Source organism: Cebidichthys violaceus, unplaced genomic scaffold, assembly GCF_023349555.1.
Source record: "Cebidichthys violaceus isolate CVI_PGR_0920_01 unplaced genomic scaffold, fCebVio1.0.p SCAF_8, whole genome shotgun sequence".
In the NCBI taxonomy this organism is placed as follows: Eukaryota; Metazoa; Chordata; class Actinopteri; order Perciformes; family Stichaeidae; genus Cebidichthys; species Cebidichthys violaceus.
The window spans coordinates 7,955,410-7,973,883 of record NW_027176964.1 but is presented as its reverse complement, the minus strand read 5'-3'; the positions used below and the strand labels follow the sequence as shown (position 1 = coordinate 7,973,883).

At 40.8% G+C, this 18,474-nt stretch overlaps 1 protein-coding gene across 4 annotated transcripts in view; it reads right to left on the bottom strand.

Annotated features, from left to right (window-relative positions):
* LOC137892724 (A-type potassium channel modulatory protein DPP6-like) overlaps window positions 1-18,474 on the bottom strand; it is an 84,054-nt gene that overhangs the window by 10,864 nt on the left and 54,716 nt on the right. For all 4 annotated transcript variants that reach the window (XM_068738072.1, XM_068738069.1, XM_068738070.1 and 1 more), the window contains 16 exons: window positions 15,183-15,277; window positions 14,981-15,055; window positions 14,842-14,894; window positions 14,323-14,404; window positions 10,857-10,977; window positions 4,511-4,665; window positions 4,097-4,194; window positions 3,852-3,978; window positions 3,104-3,142; window positions 2,864-2,971; window positions 2,691-2,782; window positions 2,546-2,593; window positions 2,351-2,463; window positions 1,519-1,566; window positions 1,276-1,374; window positions 1,100-1,169 (listed from right to left, as the gene is read on the bottom strand). In XM_068738072.1, the coding sequence (XP_068594173.1) occupies window positions 1,100-1,169; window positions 1,276-1,374; window positions 1,519-1,566; window positions 2,351-2,463; window positions 2,546-2,593; window positions 2,691-2,782; window positions 2,864-2,971; window positions 3,104-3,142; window positions 3,852-3,978; window positions 4,097-4,194; window positions 4,511-4,665; window positions 10,857-10,977; window positions 14,323-14,404; window positions 14,842-14,894; window positions 14,981-15,055; window positions 15,183-15,277 (1,423 nt within the window). The remainder of the gene's footprint in view (window positions 1-1,099; window positions 1,170-1,275; window positions 1,375-1,518; window positions 1,567-2,350; window positions 2,464-2,545; window positions 2,594-2,690; window positions 2,783-2,863; window positions 2,972-3,103; window positions 3,143-3,851; window positions 3,979-4,096; window positions 4,195-4,510; window positions 4,666-10,856; window positions 10,978-14,322; window positions 14,405-14,841; window positions 14,895-14,980; window positions 15,056-15,182; window positions 15,278-18,474) is intronic.

The window sequence follows — 18,474 nt, the reverse complement described above, 5'->3', positions numbered from 1 at the left end:
GTCCTTATAGCGAGAGGGGAGCGAGGACACTCTCTTCACTCGGACAGTTGTTGCAGATATTGGTGTCCCACCAGTTAGCCTGAGCGAGAGCACTCTGCCACTGTGGAAACAGGCCAAGAAAAAACAGTCCTTATAGCTAGTGGGAAGCGAGGGCACTCTCTTCACTCGGACAGTTGTTGCAGATATTGGTGTCCCACCAGATAGCCTGAGCGAGAGCACTCTGCCACTGTGTTTACAAAAACAATGGACACCATCCGAGTGTTACCGTAGTCTAGTTAGCACCAAGTTAGCCGGAGCGAGGGCGCTCCGTTAACTGTGAAGGGCGGCCCGACAGCGTAACTCTACGCTCCCACTAGCGCGCAGCCATTGGATTAGCTAGAGCGGAAGCGCTCTGCCAACCGTGGAAAAAACGAACAATGGTTATAGAAACACTGTTAATCGATCTCACCGATTGTTGTCTTCGTGATTTAGGTGGCCCGTATCAGACTGAGTCCGGCGCCGAACGGCGAAACACGCCGTTCCCTCTTAAGAGGGACAGCTTGTCGCAGCCTCTGGAGGGCGAAGATCCGCAACTCCGACTGGTGGTCACAAGACTACCGCGACGAACTCTAATGTGTCTTGATCATAGATAGTTAATTTTCGCTTTAAGCTTCTACTACCATGGTAGCTAGCCTGCGTAGCAAGAAGATGAAAAAGGACTGATCTCAGGATGACACCGGCCCTTATAGACAACGGTGGTCATCCGAGGTCACAGGTGACTTTGTTGATATAAAGACTCGACCTGCGCATGCGTGAGACAGAAGCTATCCAGTGTTAAACACTGCCTCTGGCGGTCAGTAAGGATGAAATAGAACTGGGGCAGTAGGCCCTTTCTTAAGCAGGTAGGATCAAACAAAAGACGATTGCTGTTGCATTGTGGGAAATGTAGGATCCAGCGTTTTTGGATCTTGACCCATACAAGGGAAGTCAGGCTATCCAAATTTAGGTAAGTGCAATACTAAATTGCTGTAGTATTTAAAACGCATATGAAAGTAATTGTTAGTTGCTGCATTTAAGTGTTGACAATATTCTGTACACTATTATATAAATTCATACTTACACTAGCAGCAGTAGGGGGTAATGGGCTGTATCCACAAATCCAGCTGGCTTCAGAATCTGCATTGTCAGAGCTACGACAGATAGGACAAGGTTAATGGGAGTCTTATAATACAAGATGGCTGGCTGTGATGTACACATAGGAAATTGTGTGGTTGATTATTTAACATGAGCACATACTGTAGTCTTCTATGGTGATGGTCTCATACTCCACTCTGGGCATCTGCAGATTGTTGGACGTGTTGTTTACCCTTTCGTTTGTCTCCACGTCAAACACCTCTGCAGTTAAGCAGATTAAACAGGCTCTTTGTTAAAATCTCTCAACGACAAATCTGTTTATCATTGGAAACGTATTCATATCATTCCATGCAGTTTGTTGAACATGGTGAAGTAGGGGGGCAACGCTACCGAGGCGACACTCACTCTGTTTGTCTTCGGTGCTATAGACAGCCACACTCGGTATATCTGGACCTACACAGAACAATTCAGGGAAAATCAGTTAACAGGAATGCAATAATAGTTTATTTAATGTAACAAGGCAGTGACAAAAGGCTCAAAGAGGCCTCTTCCACACAAGTAGTCAAGCCTCTGAAACCCAATCCTTTTCTGCAAAGGAAACATCTACCTGTCTCATCTTAAACAGACTTCAGCCAACAACAGCCCTCTTAGTCAGCTCTGCAGTAAATAATCTACTTCTGTCCCATGAGGAAGTAGCTTATTATTTCACAATGGAGCTGCTCCCCAAAGATCCAATTAATGACGACAGCCACGGGCACTTTTCCTCTCTGGAGCGAGCCCCCTAAACAAATCCGCCTCCATAGAAACCATGATGTTTGCCCCTGCGATGAAGCCACAAAGGGCAACCACAACAATGACAGAGAGGTCTGAGGTGCACAAGGAATATTTAGTAAATAACAACACAATGCATTTTCATATGACAAATAGTCAAAGCAGAAAGAAAAAAAATCTCTGTGAGCGGCTCAGTAGTGCTCACATGACTCTTGGTGTCCAGTCACACAATACATTATTTCTGTGGCTAATCAGAGGGATCCAGCAGTGGTTTGAGGTTATCCGCTAATGTCCAGGTCGATAGAAGCTCTCAACCTGACATGGAGCACTAATTCAGTTACGCTTTCTCCTGAATGCGGCTTTCCAGCTGCCCCTGAAGACTTTCTTTCTCAGGAGTGGTAGGATGTGAAATGCTCTCAGTCCACTGTTATAAAGACAGATTTGACTCAAGGTCAAAGACACTCACCTTTACAGTTGAGTAAGAAGTACTGCATGTTGTGGCTGAATGAAACGTCCACATAGCCGCACTTGAACTCACAAGACAGGCAGCAGCGGTTGAACGGAGGGATTGTGTCGGCGCTGTTGGACGGCACAGATTGAGTATCATTGTGTACCTTGCAGAAAACACAGAAGTACTCATAAACTTGTAAGAAAATCCTACCTGTACAAGTGCCGTCGCTTGGGGTCGTCCTCTGTGCTCAGAAAGTATCTGGAAAACATCCAAACATTACCATCAAATCACAGAATAACCACGAATTTGCAGCACCGGCTGTTAAGAAAAAAAAAAAAGCATCAAAATGTCTTACATGAGGTTCCTTTGATGATTGTAGGCCAAGATCCTGGTGACGTCCCAGTCTCCAGAGGTCAGGGACTGAAGTATGTCTGTGCTTGTGTTAGGCTGGAGGAAAGTAAAGGCCCATAAACACACTGGACTAAACCGTCAAACTAATATCACAAGGGTGATTCTGCAATTGCTTACCATGGAGGTGGACATAGAGATGTGGAAAAACTTTCCTCTCCCACCCTGAGGGATTGCTCTGGTGAAGAAGAACTTGTGTCCGTCATGGGAAAAGAGCGGCGCTTCATTCTGCAGAGAGGACACAAAAACGTCTGCACATGTCTGCCTGCAGGGCTTTTATATTTTCTGTTATTTACTTGCTTAAGCTCAGACAGTAATAACTACACGAAACAGCAGAGAAGCAGCGTTTTCCTCACGCACCTGTCTGTGCAACCAGCTCTCACTCTCATCCTCATGTTTCTGAAAAAAACAAGCATGATTTTAATAAAGTTCTGAATCTAAAAAAAATATACAAAATATGTAAGATAAGTCGGGAGATAACAGTGTGTCAGTTTGTCTTAGTACTTTCTGACATCTTTAACTTGTTTGTGTCACTCAGCCCATTCATTACAGTAGAGATGAAATCTTAAAGCAAAAGATTTACATTTTGTGAAATACGCTTATTCGCTTTCTGGCGAAGAGTTAGATTAGAAGATTAATACCACTCTCACTCTGTTGAAAGGTAACTAAATCTGCCTGCCAGCGCCTCTAAATCTCACTATTTAACACTGTATATCTTCTTCGTTCAACCCAAACTGGACTAAATTGTGCATTTGTTTGGGACTATTTTCTGCTGGTTTGGTGAGCTAGTGAGTATTTGCAGCAGCAGAATTGTTTATGAGGGATTGATTTCAAATAAACTACAGTGCCCATCTTCATAATAATAAGGGAACATGTCGGTCCACTGCAGTGGCTCATTGGTGTGTTTTTAATAGTGTTTGGACAACAATAGATGTCTGAGGTACAAAGGAATAAGCTATGTCAGGCTTTAGCTACACGGGCAACACTTGTTAGTTAAAATCATTGTTGGTTTTCTGGTCTTTTAGTGGATTTGTTGACAGTGAGAAAAACATCACCAGATGTATCCTTTACACAAACTAAACACTGAAAGATTTTCCGAAAGTTTCACCTTAATGCAGACTCCAGTTGTAGCCTCACACAGTGTCAAGATAGAGTTGTTCTGGCCTCTGTTCAGCCAGTTGACAGACAGTTTTGTGCTGGTGGCCCATTTCACCATAGTGATGTAATATTCCTTCCTGGAAAACCAGAAACGCATCACCACAACTGACAACCGCTGTCTGGGTTACCTTAAGAAAATACTCTAGGGCTATCTCTGGTGATTGTTACTTCAAACATCGTTGAGCTGTCACTCACCCTATTCGGGGGTCATCAGGTTTCTTCATCACCACGGTGTGTAGGGGACCGTTGAGGCTCACCACCGACAGGTGAACTACTGGGTTTTCTTCCCCAGCCTGAAGGGCCAAGAAGAAATGAGATAGGTCAGACTGGATTTCAGCTGAAGACGGTGAGGAATTTGCTTTCTGTTGTCTTCAGAGTTAAACAAGTTATATCAAATTTATTTAAACACGCTTGACCTTGTCCTGGAGGAATTTACAGAATCCTCAGACTCCTCTAAACATCCGGAAGAAAAATATTCTGTCCGCTGAATGATCCGAAAGATTTTATAGATAGATAGAAAACGTTTTTACTGTGCAGCAGACGTTGCCTTTAGCCACGTTTAATTTGCTCAGCCTAAGGACAGGTGTGAGATTGTGCCTGTAGACTTGCCTTTGGGTAGTGATACTCCAAGGTGGCAGGGTACGGCATTCCTGTGAAGAAGGGAACTTCCATATTTGGCACCAGTGTGTCATTGATGGTCATGTACGCCAGACGCAGCCCGTCTGGAGACCACCAGTGGGCTATGTGTGTCTGCAGGATCTCCTCTGTAAAAAGAACATACATGAAACTGAAGGCCAGAATACAAGCTTTGAAAGTGATGGTTTCCAAAGACCTGGCTGACTTTGGGAACCCAAAGTCATTCTAAAAACAAAATTGAAATTCATGCAAACGTCTCTTTTAAAAAATGTTATGTTTGCCTCCTGACACAAAGTATTTGGCTGCAACTCTAAAACATCCCTCATATAAAAAGTTTGCATTGCTAGATCTCTGTTAGCTAATGTTTATGTTCTTACTATATTCTGACAATGATACAAATATTTACAGCATGTGTGATTCATGGTGACCAATTACTGATGTTACATTTTGACAGAATCCAGAAGCTTGGTATTGCAGTAGATACACCATGTTGATGTTATATCTCTTAGTTTTATTTTTGTTGTCAGCCATTGATACTTTTTACATTTGTATAATTATTTCTATATGTTTCACATACCTGTGTACATAATAGTCCTGTCTATTCTTTACCTTTATTCGACCGGCTTTGTTGACCTTGTTCTAAGCCGTTACGTCTAATTCTGTGAGTACATTGAGACCATTTAAACACAATGGAGTCAAATTCCTTGTATGTGCACAAATACTTGGTCAATAAAGCGGATTCTGGTTCTGATGTGGATGCTTGTAAATCACACTATTAATTTGAATCACTGTAAATATTATATATTGCAATATATAGTATTTTCTTCTTAATTTTGGAGGAAATCGAATCGAGTTTTGAGTTAATTCAGTGTGTATAAAATGCAATATAAATATAGGTTCCTTTGCCTCGTTCCATTTGAAGGTTCTGTTGTTGGCAGAGGATAAAGCCTCAAATATTCCCTGCGAGTTAAAACTAGCTTTGATCGATTGACATATGCACTGTAACTGAGGGAGCGGACATTCAGGAAGAAACCAAGACACAAAAGATGTACTTCAGCCTTCTCACAAGAGAAATCGGATTATTTTGAAAGGCTCTGTACTTGAGCCTCTATGATTCCAGTTTCCTAATGTGTGGTTTTCCTCCAGCAGGGGGCAGAAGAGCTCTAGGAAAAGCACTTACAGTAAAGTTTTTACTGTACCTACATGTGGAGATCAAAATAGACTTTTCTTGATCAACTCAACCTTGATGAGGTCTTCTCTAATTTTGTTATCATTGATGTCATCATGCTTTCATTTTTTGTTCCACTTTGTGAATGCGAAGGTTGATTTCTGTGGTAACAAGATCAGACTGAGAAAAGGACACTATTCAGTGTGGAACAGTTGATTGGGTTCTCACTCTACGGCCGACCAGTTTGTTGCTGTGCAGCAGGAGTTTCAAGGCCTGTGCCCACAGAATATTAGCAAACACAGTTTCCTCTATAACCCAGGAAGAACACTATTGTTTATCTGATACATTATTTCATGTGGGTCGGAGTACTTAATAAGACTCCTGTTGCTTTGTGAAAATAGTGCCTTTGTTGAAAATTAACATCAACACACTGCATCTGCAATTCATACAAGACGAAAAGATGTCCTGTCACAGCGGTAAAAACAGATGGTGTGTTTTTTGTGTTTCTTGCCCTCACACACTGCCAGTGCTGGTAATAACTGCTGTCAGAGGCAAACACACAACCTCCATCAGCTGGGGAAAGGGCACATGCACACACTGAAACCAACAGAAACCCACAGGACTGTATTTCAGAAAAATGTGAATCATTTAATACTCTTGTCTGTCCATCAACTAAAATATTCCATTTGATGTAATGGTGAAGCCATAGAAATGTGTAAAATGAGTATTTCAACAATATCTGCATGATATACTTGATCTTCAATGAACTGTTCAACAAGCAGATTATAAATGTATGTATGGCACTATCATACATGAATAAAAGTTAAAAAGTGGACATTTAAAGGAAATGTTTAAGGGTTTAGCAGCTCCGAAGACAATAAATGAGAACTTCGTTGAGCCTCTCTGTGATGGGAACATTTGCAGCTCAACATTTTTTCTCACAAGGTTCAGGATGTTTGACTGCAGAGCAGTACATACTAGAGAGAAATGAGGAAGCCTCACCTTGACCCACATGTAAACACAGCGCACACTGTCAACACTGTAAGCAGTGTAAGAGACGAAAGCTAAGTGATTACTGCTTTTGTGAGAATGTTCTGTTATCCACCGGTAACTCCAGGAAACAGCAGGAAAACATTGCAAGACAAATCTTTCTCTAGCCTTGAAAATGGATTACCTCTTATGTGTCATGTTCTGTGTCTCCAACAAAGAAATAATCCCATTAATGGAAGAAACGCTCAAAGCCAACCCTGAAGCAGTTTAATGCACTGTAACAGAATTTCTCTAATAAACACTGGCATTTTGCAATTACATCAAAATCATTAATTAAAACCACCCACTGAATAAATCGAAAATTAAGAATCATAACGATGCCAGAAACAGAAGTCGTCACTTACTAAAGGAGAAACCTAAACTTTTTTTTATAAATGAGTGCACAGCAGGAAGATTTGTCTCAAACATGGCAGCGCATTTGTAAACAAAGTCATATTCAAGCAATATGTAATCGCAATGTCTGTCTCACATATGCAGTAATCAGAAAATCTGCTTAGTGAGATTGCAGCGCTGCAGTCATTAATTAATGAATTAAAACAGCCTGAACACAAAGACAAGGTATGGATAGTCTAAAGAGGGAGGGGCACTGAAACGCAGCCAGCTGTGCACTTTCAAATGGAAACACAAACACTCCCGTAGGTTGGGGGCAGGTGTCACGACATTGGATCGAAATGGTTCAATTTAGTTTGTGCACAAGGTTTGATCAAAGCACCGTAGATCCAATTAAAGGGTCTGTAATCAATATCTTTATTCTAACAATGATCACAGGGCTCCCTGGATTTTTAAAGAGGTTGCTCCACAAATGACTCTGTTCCACATTAATCAGATCAAACACCGAACAGCAAACAAAAAAGGAAGCGACTAGCTGGGGAACACAGCGGAGCATTAAGCAGCTAAAAAGACAGACAACTCCCTCAGGAAACCCAAAACTGAGCTGAAACAGAGTGAATATTGGACTTGCATTCCAAATGAATGCTAATGTTGTGTCTGCTGGATATGTAAATAATCAGCTGTTTGCTAACACATTCGCCATATATTTTATTCGCCATATTAAGTTACTTACCAAATATAAGTAAATGCAGGTTTAAAACCTTTTACAAACGAGGCCTATTTGCAGGCCTCAGCTAGAATAAAGATAAGAAATACCTAATTAAGTGTATAATTAAATAAAAAAATTAAAAATTAAAAAAAAAAAAAAAAAAATTTTTATATATTTTTGAGATGAGAAAAATCATGGAACTATCAGAATACATGTTACAGGTTAACATAAGATAAGGATGGAACACAGCACAACTTGGAAAATTCAAAAGCTCGCTCTGGAAAAACAGCAATTTCAGGATATTGTTTTTTGGAAAGTATGGAAATCCAAGATTTTAAATATGCTCAGCTCTTAGAACAACTGATATAGGCTCTATATACACAGTTATACATAGATACAGTGAAACGTTTATAAAATATAGAGCATATAAAATTAAAAAACTGATTAAATATTCCAATATTTGAATAAAAAAATATTTTTTAAATTCAAAAACACTCTATATCACTTCTATGTATCACTCCTGATGTTCAATGAATCAAAAGACAGAAGATTGGACCTTTTTTGAGTGTTTTAAGCTCTTTCTAAGCCCTTTTTAGTTGTTTAGTTTAAGGTCAAATACTGCTTCAGATTCAGCCCACTCTCTCTGTTCAGGGCTGTATCTCAGCCCCCCTTTCTCCGATTTTCACCATTGAGACATCCTTCGAACCGTAGGAGCCAATAGAATTGCCTGGAATTGAAAGCTAGATGATTGACAGCACTATTAGCCAATAAAGCTCAAAAACGTCCCATCTGATGGCAGATCTGAAATCTAATTTGCTGAGCTTCCAACCCTCCCCAAGAAGCCGAGGAGTGTCGGAGAGACACGAATCGAACGGATTCACACGGAGCACATGCAGCTGGACATACATGCAGTGGAAGTACGGAGATATTTCATTTTTTCGCTGAGATTCGACCAAAAGTGAGTACAATATTCGATGAAAGCTGTGTGACTTTTTGTGTTCGAAGCTGAATATCTCTGCGATGGTTTACCGGAGAGAGAAATGGAAAATATGTCCGTAATCTCCGTCAGGCGGACATGCTTTTTCATGCTGCATGTTCGTAGGTAGCACGTTGCTAACGGAGTGTAGCAGCTGTTTTCTCCGGTCTGTCCCAGTCATATCGAGTATGATTTATGATATTTTGTTATTTGTTTGCTTGGCTGATGGGAGATGTGTTTGTCTCATGTAGAAGTGACCTAGTTCATGTTGTTCCCAGGACGCTGAGGTTTCTGCAGAACTATAACATCATTATATTCGTTCTTCGTGGGTTCTCTGCCAGTTACTTTTAACACAAAACTCTCTAAGTTTTTATGTACTCTGCGTCCAAATGGGGGACCCTCGGGTGTATAAGGGGGAAATCGTAATGCTACAGGGTACAGTCATATTTAAGACAATGGTGTGGAGAAGGCCTTTTACTTCTCAATGTGACAATGCCCTTGAGCACAAAGTAGGGTCTGAAAAGAAATGGTTTTCTGAGTTTGGTGTGGAGGAAGTTGACTGGCTGGCACAGAACCCCGACCTCAACACCTTTGGGATTACGACAACGGGGACTCCAGCTGCATGTGGCTGGGACTACAAGCAATAACAGACTATAAACCCACACTGTGAGGGTGGACCAACACCAATGTTTTACTCTAAGATAGCCTGAAATGGTTCTATGCCCGCTGTGAGAGTGACTCGGGACCACCAGACTATACACAGAACCTCGCTGAGCATTCAAGTGACTGAGGCTGATGTGAGTAAGGTTTTTAAATCTGTCAAAGCACACAAAGCTGCCGGCCGCCAACGGTTTCCCATCTCATGTCTTTTAGACCTGCTCTAGTCAGCTAATGTAAGGGTATATGGACAACTTTAACAGGCCATTATCACTTCGTGTGGTTCCTACATGCTTTAAGAAAACCCTTTTTGTGCCTGTACACAACAAAACATCTGTATTCTGTCTTAAGAACTACAGACCTTAAGACAGAGTCATTTAGTTATAATGAAATGAGTTGAAAAATTGGTAAGACATAAACATCGCAACCAACCTTGATAACCTACAGTTTGCTTACCGGTCAAAAAGATGCTGTATCACTGGCTCTGCGTACTGTGTCAAAACATCTGGTCAGAATGTAGCTCTGCATTTAATGCCACTGTACCGTCTAAATTTGTGTTAAAGCTTAAGGACAACAACCTCGCCCTAAATGTTGAGAAAACAAAGGAGACCATTGTTGATTTTAGAGAGTCCAAACCAGTTCACATCATCGATGTCCCTGCTGAAATTGTGAATAACTTCAGATTCTTAGGTACTCAGACATCAGACTCACTCTCTTGTTCTCTAAACATTGGTTATGTCATCAAAAGAGGCCAACAGAGACTATATGTTCTGCGATACAAAATATATGTCCACAAAAACCCTGGTCACTTTCTTACTGGTATACTGATGTGGTCTGGCAACCTGACTGAGCAAGACCACACACAACTGAGAAGGACAGTAAAAACTACTAAGGCCATTAACACTTCTCGCTCCTCTGGTGAAGGAAGGCATTAAGTATTATGGAGGACACAAGCCAAACAGCACATTGTCTGTTCTCATTGCTTCCCTCAGGAAAACGCCTGCAGAGCATCAGAGCTATATGACAATAAACCTGAACATAAACTTGAACTGCAACTGCAAGCCAGGCCTTATCACCCAACATCAGCGTCCAACCTCACTACTGTTCTTGTTAGCAAACCCATGTCAGCCTCCACAATCTTAAGGGTAAGTCTTCCCGGGAGAGTGAAAGACTGATATTAGAGCAGGCCATGGTTTTGAAATGAAGTGTGCAAAGATCACATGCAAAAGAGATACTTATGTGTCCCCAAACGTTTGGCCATGTCATGTATTTTTAGAATTCCTTGATGTTCTGATTCAGCAAGGAATTCTGAAAGTGACAGAAATTCCCACTCTGTCTTTGAACTTTGGATCAAGTTTGCTATTTGCAACATGGAAATCATTCTGGGCTTTGTTGTGTGTCGGTGTAGCCGTGTTTGTCGACGTCTTACCCTCATACAGCCAGTCAGCAAGGCCGTTGAAGACGACTCCCTCTTTACCAGTGGAAACCAGGCGGATCGCTCGGTTATCCACTGTTGATCTGTAGTAGATGTTGTTTTCAAATATGAAGATCTGGACAGAGAAAAGAAGGCAGAAGAAAAAAACGGCATCAGTCTCCGTATCGCTGGATGCAGCCTAGAATCGTTTTGCTGTAATGCTCGGCCTAAACCTGTATTTCAATTTCCTGTGGTGCAAAGCTGGGACTCTATTTTTTTTTTTTCCCTCAGCCTCTGCATCTCACATCTTTCCATCTACAGTACATGACTTTAGGCTAAAGCCACCTGTGGCTTTTTATCACAACATGACTTTATCTCAACCCAGATAGAAACATGCACTCAGTGACACCTACAAGCTAATACAGTCTCGGACAACACCTGCTTTAGGACTTTATTAACAGATGCTCAATTACAGTTTGCGCTGTTCCCCCCCCCGTGTTTATTGAGACATTATGTGGTCTCCTGAGGGTGGCCAATGGCTGGGTTAAGCACCAACGATGGCATCGCCTGAAGGAATTAAGACACACCACTGGCAGATGAGTGTGTGACACTTAAAACACGTCAAGCCACTCCAGGGTTTTCGCTGCTTCGCCTGGTGCCAGTATGAGGGAGATGAATGTGGGTTTGATTTGTATCTGAAGCACAGGCCGTGTTGGGCTGTCAGCTGAAACCTCTCCAGTTAAATCTAAGCCTCAAATTGCCGGCGCAAGAATCAGGAAAGAGAAAGACAAGGCTCCTTTCGCTCTGATCTATGGCTGCTGTGAAGAACATCTAAGTTTCATGTTGTGGGATCAACATCAGAGGAAAACAGATCAATGCAGGGCTGTGGAAAGCAAAGGAAGTTGGTGGTTGGCAAATGTTGCAGAACCACCACGGAACATAACGGAAATCAGGTGGCTGTCAAAGAGTCACATATGATATCTATTTCACATTATTCACAACATTATGAATTACGTCTTGGCCAAAGCCAAACTCAACCTGAAAACATTGATTCAACTTCACAATTTGAACACCAAAAGATCAAAAGAGATACATAAAGACTCCAGGTTCAAATGGACTCGTCACTAGAGCACCCATTACAGCATTTAGTTGATCCTGAATGGCCTCTGAAAAGCAGATGGCAATGTCATGACTTCTGTCCACTAACTCAATGACTTTTCAATCTTCAAGGGATTTAGATGAGAGAAAACAGAGAATAAGCAAAAGGCTAGAAAAGAGCCATTTCAAAGGGGTGAAGAGATGAAAGTAGCAACATCAAAGATACCTGTGGAGCTCGCATAGCAGGGTTTTCTTTTTTGTGTATGAGTGTGTGTTCATGTATGAGCATGTGTTTTTAGTTGTGAATTATTGACCTATTTTGTCACACAATACTTTGATTTGGTAAAAAATGTTCTCTGAAATCCATCCCTTCATTTTTACCCCTGCTCTTTTGTGTCAGTATGACCTATTTTGCAGGTGTGTGTGTGTGTGTGTGTGTGTGTGTGTGTGTGTGTGTATGTGTTGACCCCGCCTCTCTGATTGCTCTGTCACGGTAGAGTAACTGCATGCTGCTTAATGAGGGGAGCATTGCAGGATTCATCGCCACGCTCCTCTAACTGTACATCTGATGCTTCACTGCACACATACTGCCACAAACACGTCTTTATGTGCTGATGAAGCACTTGATTATAAATTGCTCCAATTGTGAAAAAACTTAAAAAATCATTAAATTGAGAGAGAGAGAGAGAGAGAGAGAGAGAGAGAGAGAGAGAGAGAGAGAGAGAGGGAGGGAAAACCAACATCCATGAACAACATCGCCAGGTCAGACGGAGACGTAAAAGACAAGAGCTCATCTCATTTTTCTCGCATGACTTCGGTTGTTCATTAAATGAAACGTGGAGCTACAGTAACAACAATCAGGTACACTATTACCATATGCAAATGAATCTGCTTTCTTCCCTTGGCAGGCAAAGTCTCATCGCACACTTGAAATGTTATTATTTTCACAGCAATGTATCTGTAATTTAAGCAAATGATGCGATAAGAGCAATTATGGAGGAAGAGAAACCTTTGAAGCTGCTGTTGTCTAAGCACCGTGATCCAAATAGGCACTAATTTAGAGTCAACAAGGTAAAAAAAACAAAACGGAGTATTGCAGTAGGCGAGAGAATAAAACTAAAGATTAGCAGGTGCTTGAGTCAATGGCACTTTTAAGCTCCTTAAAAGATTCTTTTATATTTTTGTAATTGCCAACAAATTGCATGAAAAGACCAAAACCAACCATGTCTTAGTTGTCTCTCTTTACCTTATCTGTTACTATTCTTTGCACTCAGCACCAAGCCCAATGGTTTCTAAGGATGTAAATCTTTAAAAATCTTTATAATTTCCTGAAAAAGCAGGGCACAGTCATTTTAAACCAGCGTTACTCAAATAGGAGGACATTTTACATTTGTTTGGGGACTATTTTCTGTTGCAGGTGACACAAATGTTCTTATGAACACACAGTAAACCGAACAACAGAACTGGTCTGGCGCCCCGAACACCTGGACGACATAATTCAAAACCGTTTCAAATCGCTGTTAATAAAAAATAAAACTGGTTATGCAAAACATATAACCCCTTTGTCATCATGATTGAGTACTGAACATACACACTTGTACTTTCCATGGTCAAAAGAATCCACCAGTAATTAACAACTCAAAATAATGTTTTATTGAATTTACAAAAAAAAGTACCACTCTTCTGCTACTGTTGAATTTATAAAAGCTTGAACTATTCTAAAAAATTACCCTTTGCAGCTTATGAGTGCAGACACAGATGAAAGAGTGAAAATAAACAAAAATAGCTCACTTTTTGGATATAGATATGTTGAATCCAAGGACTTTGTGCAAATGTTTTTAAGATTATGCTACTTTTCAAAGCTTACTCCTCGTTGCATAGCAACAGGGAAGAAATTGAATGAATGGAAATGCCAAAAATAACTGCGATGAAACCAAATAGAAGACACCAATTTTCAAACTCTCTCCAATCAACTGCTGCGTTTCACAAGATCTGGCCCCAAATGTGACTGGTGACACACACACATTTAAGTCAATGCCATAGTCCCCCCCCCCTGTCCAAGCCACAAGGTTGTGCCACCTAAATGCCATCTGCCACTGTGGCTCTCACCAGCTCATGTGCTGTCACAAAGCTGTGAACATAACCATCATGTGGCTTTAAAAGGCCTTTGATGGAGGTCAAAGCAAGTAGAGTTCACCCTGGAAATCCTTAAAGTAGTCATTAACCGTGCACATAAGCCTCTTATCGCCACAACATTTGTCTGTTACACCCAACAAACCATGAATCACTACTGTGCCTCTTCTGCGATGCCAGGCTGATTCTGACAGCTCTCCACCAGTGTGCCAGTATTCACAGTGTAATCTCTAGGGTACGGCCTCCTTACCAGCTGCTCGCCTCGGGGTCCCCATCCAGCAAACTGCAGGACAGCTTCATGCACTTCAGGGGGCTTCAGAGGCCAAGTCTCCCTGTGCAGAAAAAGACAATTTAAAAAACCAATACAGTTTTTGTCTCTATGTACACTACATGCACATTGCAGCGCGTATCAGAATATGCACAGTCAGAACAAGGAAGTTATCTATTTTTTTGGCTTGTTCCCTCACTGTAGGCTTCATCAATCTTCCACATCTTTTTTTTTTTTCTTTTTTTTAGCACAAGCTGACTTTGCTTGGCTCATTACAAATACAGAACAGTGGGGGAAATAAGCAGACATAGATGCATGAAAGGCTAAAAACAGGCCGGTCTGGATGCATTCCCACAAAGGCAGCGAAAGCAGGTAAATGGGGCTGACGTCAGTGGACTGGCTGCACCAGGTCAGGATGAGGGCAGATTATCATGCAGTCACAGAAAAAGGACCAAAAGGCGACAGACAATAAAAAGAAGACACGACAGAGGTTGGTCTTACTGTGTTACAAGGCTGTATATAATGTACTTGGCCACATAGGAGTGTTGGTAGATCTGCAGAGACAAACAGCATCACAGTTAAAGAAGGAAACTTCTGGAAGAATTCAACGGTGCAAGATAACACGCTGCGGGTTTCTCACCGGTTTCACTTCAAAGGCGAACAACACATGTTCCATGTCTGGAGACACTTGGTACCTGGCGGCTCTGGATCTGTCCTGCATGGGTCAAAAAACACTCTCGCAGTAAGTAAGACACCAGCTACAGCAGCAGTAGTATACTGAGAGTATACTCACTCCTCTTCAAGCAAACTGAAAAAGCAAGATGGAGTAAGATGATACTCACAAACAACTGGTTCAGAACGATAACAGTTCTCTCCTTTGTGTCAGCATTAAGCTTGACAACATCCCCTTCCCTTGTACGATACAGCAGCTCATTGTCTGTAAATGGCAAATAAAAGTCAACCATCAGAGAGGGACAAGGGAGAAACTGTAGTGGCATATAGTTTCTACATCCAGATTACTGCAGGGTCTTTATAGTGGGTTGTCCTCCTCCTTCACCTTCACCAATAGTCTTGAGTAAGCCAAATTGCAATTAAACCTACACTAACTTATCCTTTTTTACCTTTAGTCTACTTTCTATTTATTTAAGGTATAAATCAATTCATAACGTAATTACTACTTTCATATTATTATTATTATTATTGTTGTTGTTTTGCACATCGTTATTATCTTTCTGACATGTAAGGCCTGATTTCAATATGGTCAATAATCTACGTACCTTTGATATCCTTCCTCATACTGACGAAAACACATTTGCATTTTTGTTATCGAAAGTTATTTGAAAAATCAACTATACGCAGCAATATCTTTATTAATATTTTCAGAGCATTTTCACGGAAAACACAAACACTGGAAACATTACTGCTAAATTCTTGCTGTTCTGTTTATTGCTGGCTAATTTGATAACTGTATAGGTCTATCTTGAACTGTAACTTCAGTATATTTCAACCCATGTCCCATTTTTACCATGTTTTTAGGTCTAATGGGGACGACAGTTTTAGAAATTGGTCCAGTATTGAACGATAACGCTGGAGCCAGCAGCCTAAACAAGCTGTAATGTAACCGCTTGTAGCAATTCCTCACCATCAATGTACGTCCACCAAAAGTGCTTGTTATTTCCAGTGACAGGCTCAGACTGTAATTCTACCTGTCTGACAACATTATGGAAAGGACCCTACAGAGAAGAATCTGCTTGATCTGGTCTGGAAAGCTAACACCTGCACACTACTCCATGCAACAAAAGTTTATTGACTACGTTTTGATTCTACATTGGTCACTTAGACACAGAAAAGAAAATAAGGTTCAGGAAGAAACATATTGAAGTTACTCTTTAAGGCCCCACTTCCATTATCAAAGCAAGTCTTAACAAAGTGTCCAGGCTAGCACTCGGCACAGCGTATCTTCCTCCTCTGTTATAATGCTGTTGTCCTTGTCAATCCTGTTCTCTAGAAAAGCCTCCTCTTTATGAGAAGATCCCATTAAATGTCAGTATTACTTTCTCCGGTTACCTTAGCAATAAAAAGCCAGAGTACACTGCATGTTGCTACAGTATGATGCTTGACTTTAGGTGGCTTTAAACTCTCTGGAACACAAACACTCTTTTTAAGTGTGTTTTCCTCAGCAGATGGAATTTTACAAACCAAAGATTGACTTGTGATCGAACAAACATTTTTTTTCTTTTAAAATGGCAAAAGTAATGCACCACAAATGTGATCGTTAAAGTGCCTGGCTCAGGCCGTGACACCCTATCCAAATTAATTTGGCGCCACCTGTTTGTAACAGTGAAAATGTTCATCTTGTAGAGTTGCACAGTTTGTTATGTTGCACTTTACTGCCAATATTTAGAGAGGCAGACACAAACAATGGTTGAAAATGTCGGTGCATACTGGGTCCGGGATGGGAACTGTAATTACGCCAAATCAATTTAATTTCATCTGAGCTGAGAGTCATACAGAGGAATGATATTGGCTCAGTTGCCAAAGATGGTGCTTTAGTTTCCTCTAAATTTTTAGGTAGATTTTTATGTGCAGACTTGGCCACAGATGTTTCTTGTTAATACCTTGTTTACCCTGAGCCTTCCACTTAGCACTTAGTATTCATACAAGTTTGTTGCACTTATTGTATTCGTATTACTTTGTTGCACTTACTGTTTTCGTTTGTTTCTGCACTGTACCTTGGCTCTGTATTATGCTCTGGGTTATGCTCTTAGATGCTTATGTGAAAAAGAAGATGCACTTATGACTTCTGGTGACCAGTAGTTCTCTTGAATACCAATGTTGAATACACTTATTGTATGTCGCTTTGGATAAAAGCGCCTGCTAAATGACTGTAATGTAATGTAAATGTAACAGTGTTGGACGCTATTATATTGTGTTATATCGCAAAAATATAAACGCGTCAGACAGACAGCAGCAGTTCTTTGTTTTAGAGATCAATCTGAAGGTCGATTGCTTTATCTTTGGATCTGAGTGTGAGGAACTCATAGGTGAGTCCAAAGACAACTGAGGCAAGCAGTGATCAAAGAGCAACAGGGATCAATTACACACCGCTGTGAAAGTAGCCCACAAAATATTGATGAGGAGTACTGAAGTGTGAGGTTGTCCCATTGGGTTTCTTATCAGAAGGTCATTAGCACCGAATGGAAGTTGATTGCATTAAGTTAACTGACAAGATGCGATGTCACACAATTGATTGTCAGGATTTCGCCGGGTGCTGAGGGCGTTCTAATCTCCGTCTTGAATGAAGGGCACAGAAACACGGGAACTTAACTAATTATACGCTAATGAGCTGGTAATGCAAGTAATCAGGGGAACAGTCTTCACAGTAGAACAAAAGGACAGATGTAAGGTCGTAATGTGTCTGTCACACAAGCAGGAGACGTGGGTTTGCATGTGTGCAGGTGATAATGTGAATGTATTTATAGAGACGGCTGCGTTCAGATGTACACATGCAAGTCACAAGGTGTATTCATGCATACGCTGTCTGTACGTGGCTGTGGAAAGAGATGGAGAAGCAAAACTAACTGTTTCCCCTCTGGGGTTTTGCCTTCAAACACAACTAAAACTTTTTTATAATGGCAACTAACAATGACGATCATGATAACTTTATTTTTACAATGCATATTCAAAAGCTTGTTTGTACAGTATGACCTAAAACACACTATGATGTTTAGTGTTAAACAGAAACTGACAAGTGAGAGGGGAGTGATGGCACCACATATGTTTAATCTATAGTCTTAAATATATTATCTTTTCTTTTTGGTTTATTGGATTTTAGATGGACAGTTGTGTATCATGTGCATTAATTACATTTAAATATGTTTTGTACCTGGAGAAAATCAAAAAGTATATAAGAATACCAAGTTAATTTTTGACTTTGGAGACAGTAGTTTGAGGATAACAATTCTAAACTAGAAAGGGTCATATTTTATGATCTGTAGCTTTAACTACAGTAGCAGTTTGCTCTGACAAAAATGAATCCCCCAAAGGAAGCTATTATGTGGCCCTTGGGTTTAGTTTTTGGGGGAAAATAAAAAACAATACTCAAATGACTATCACATGACAAAAAGTGATTGG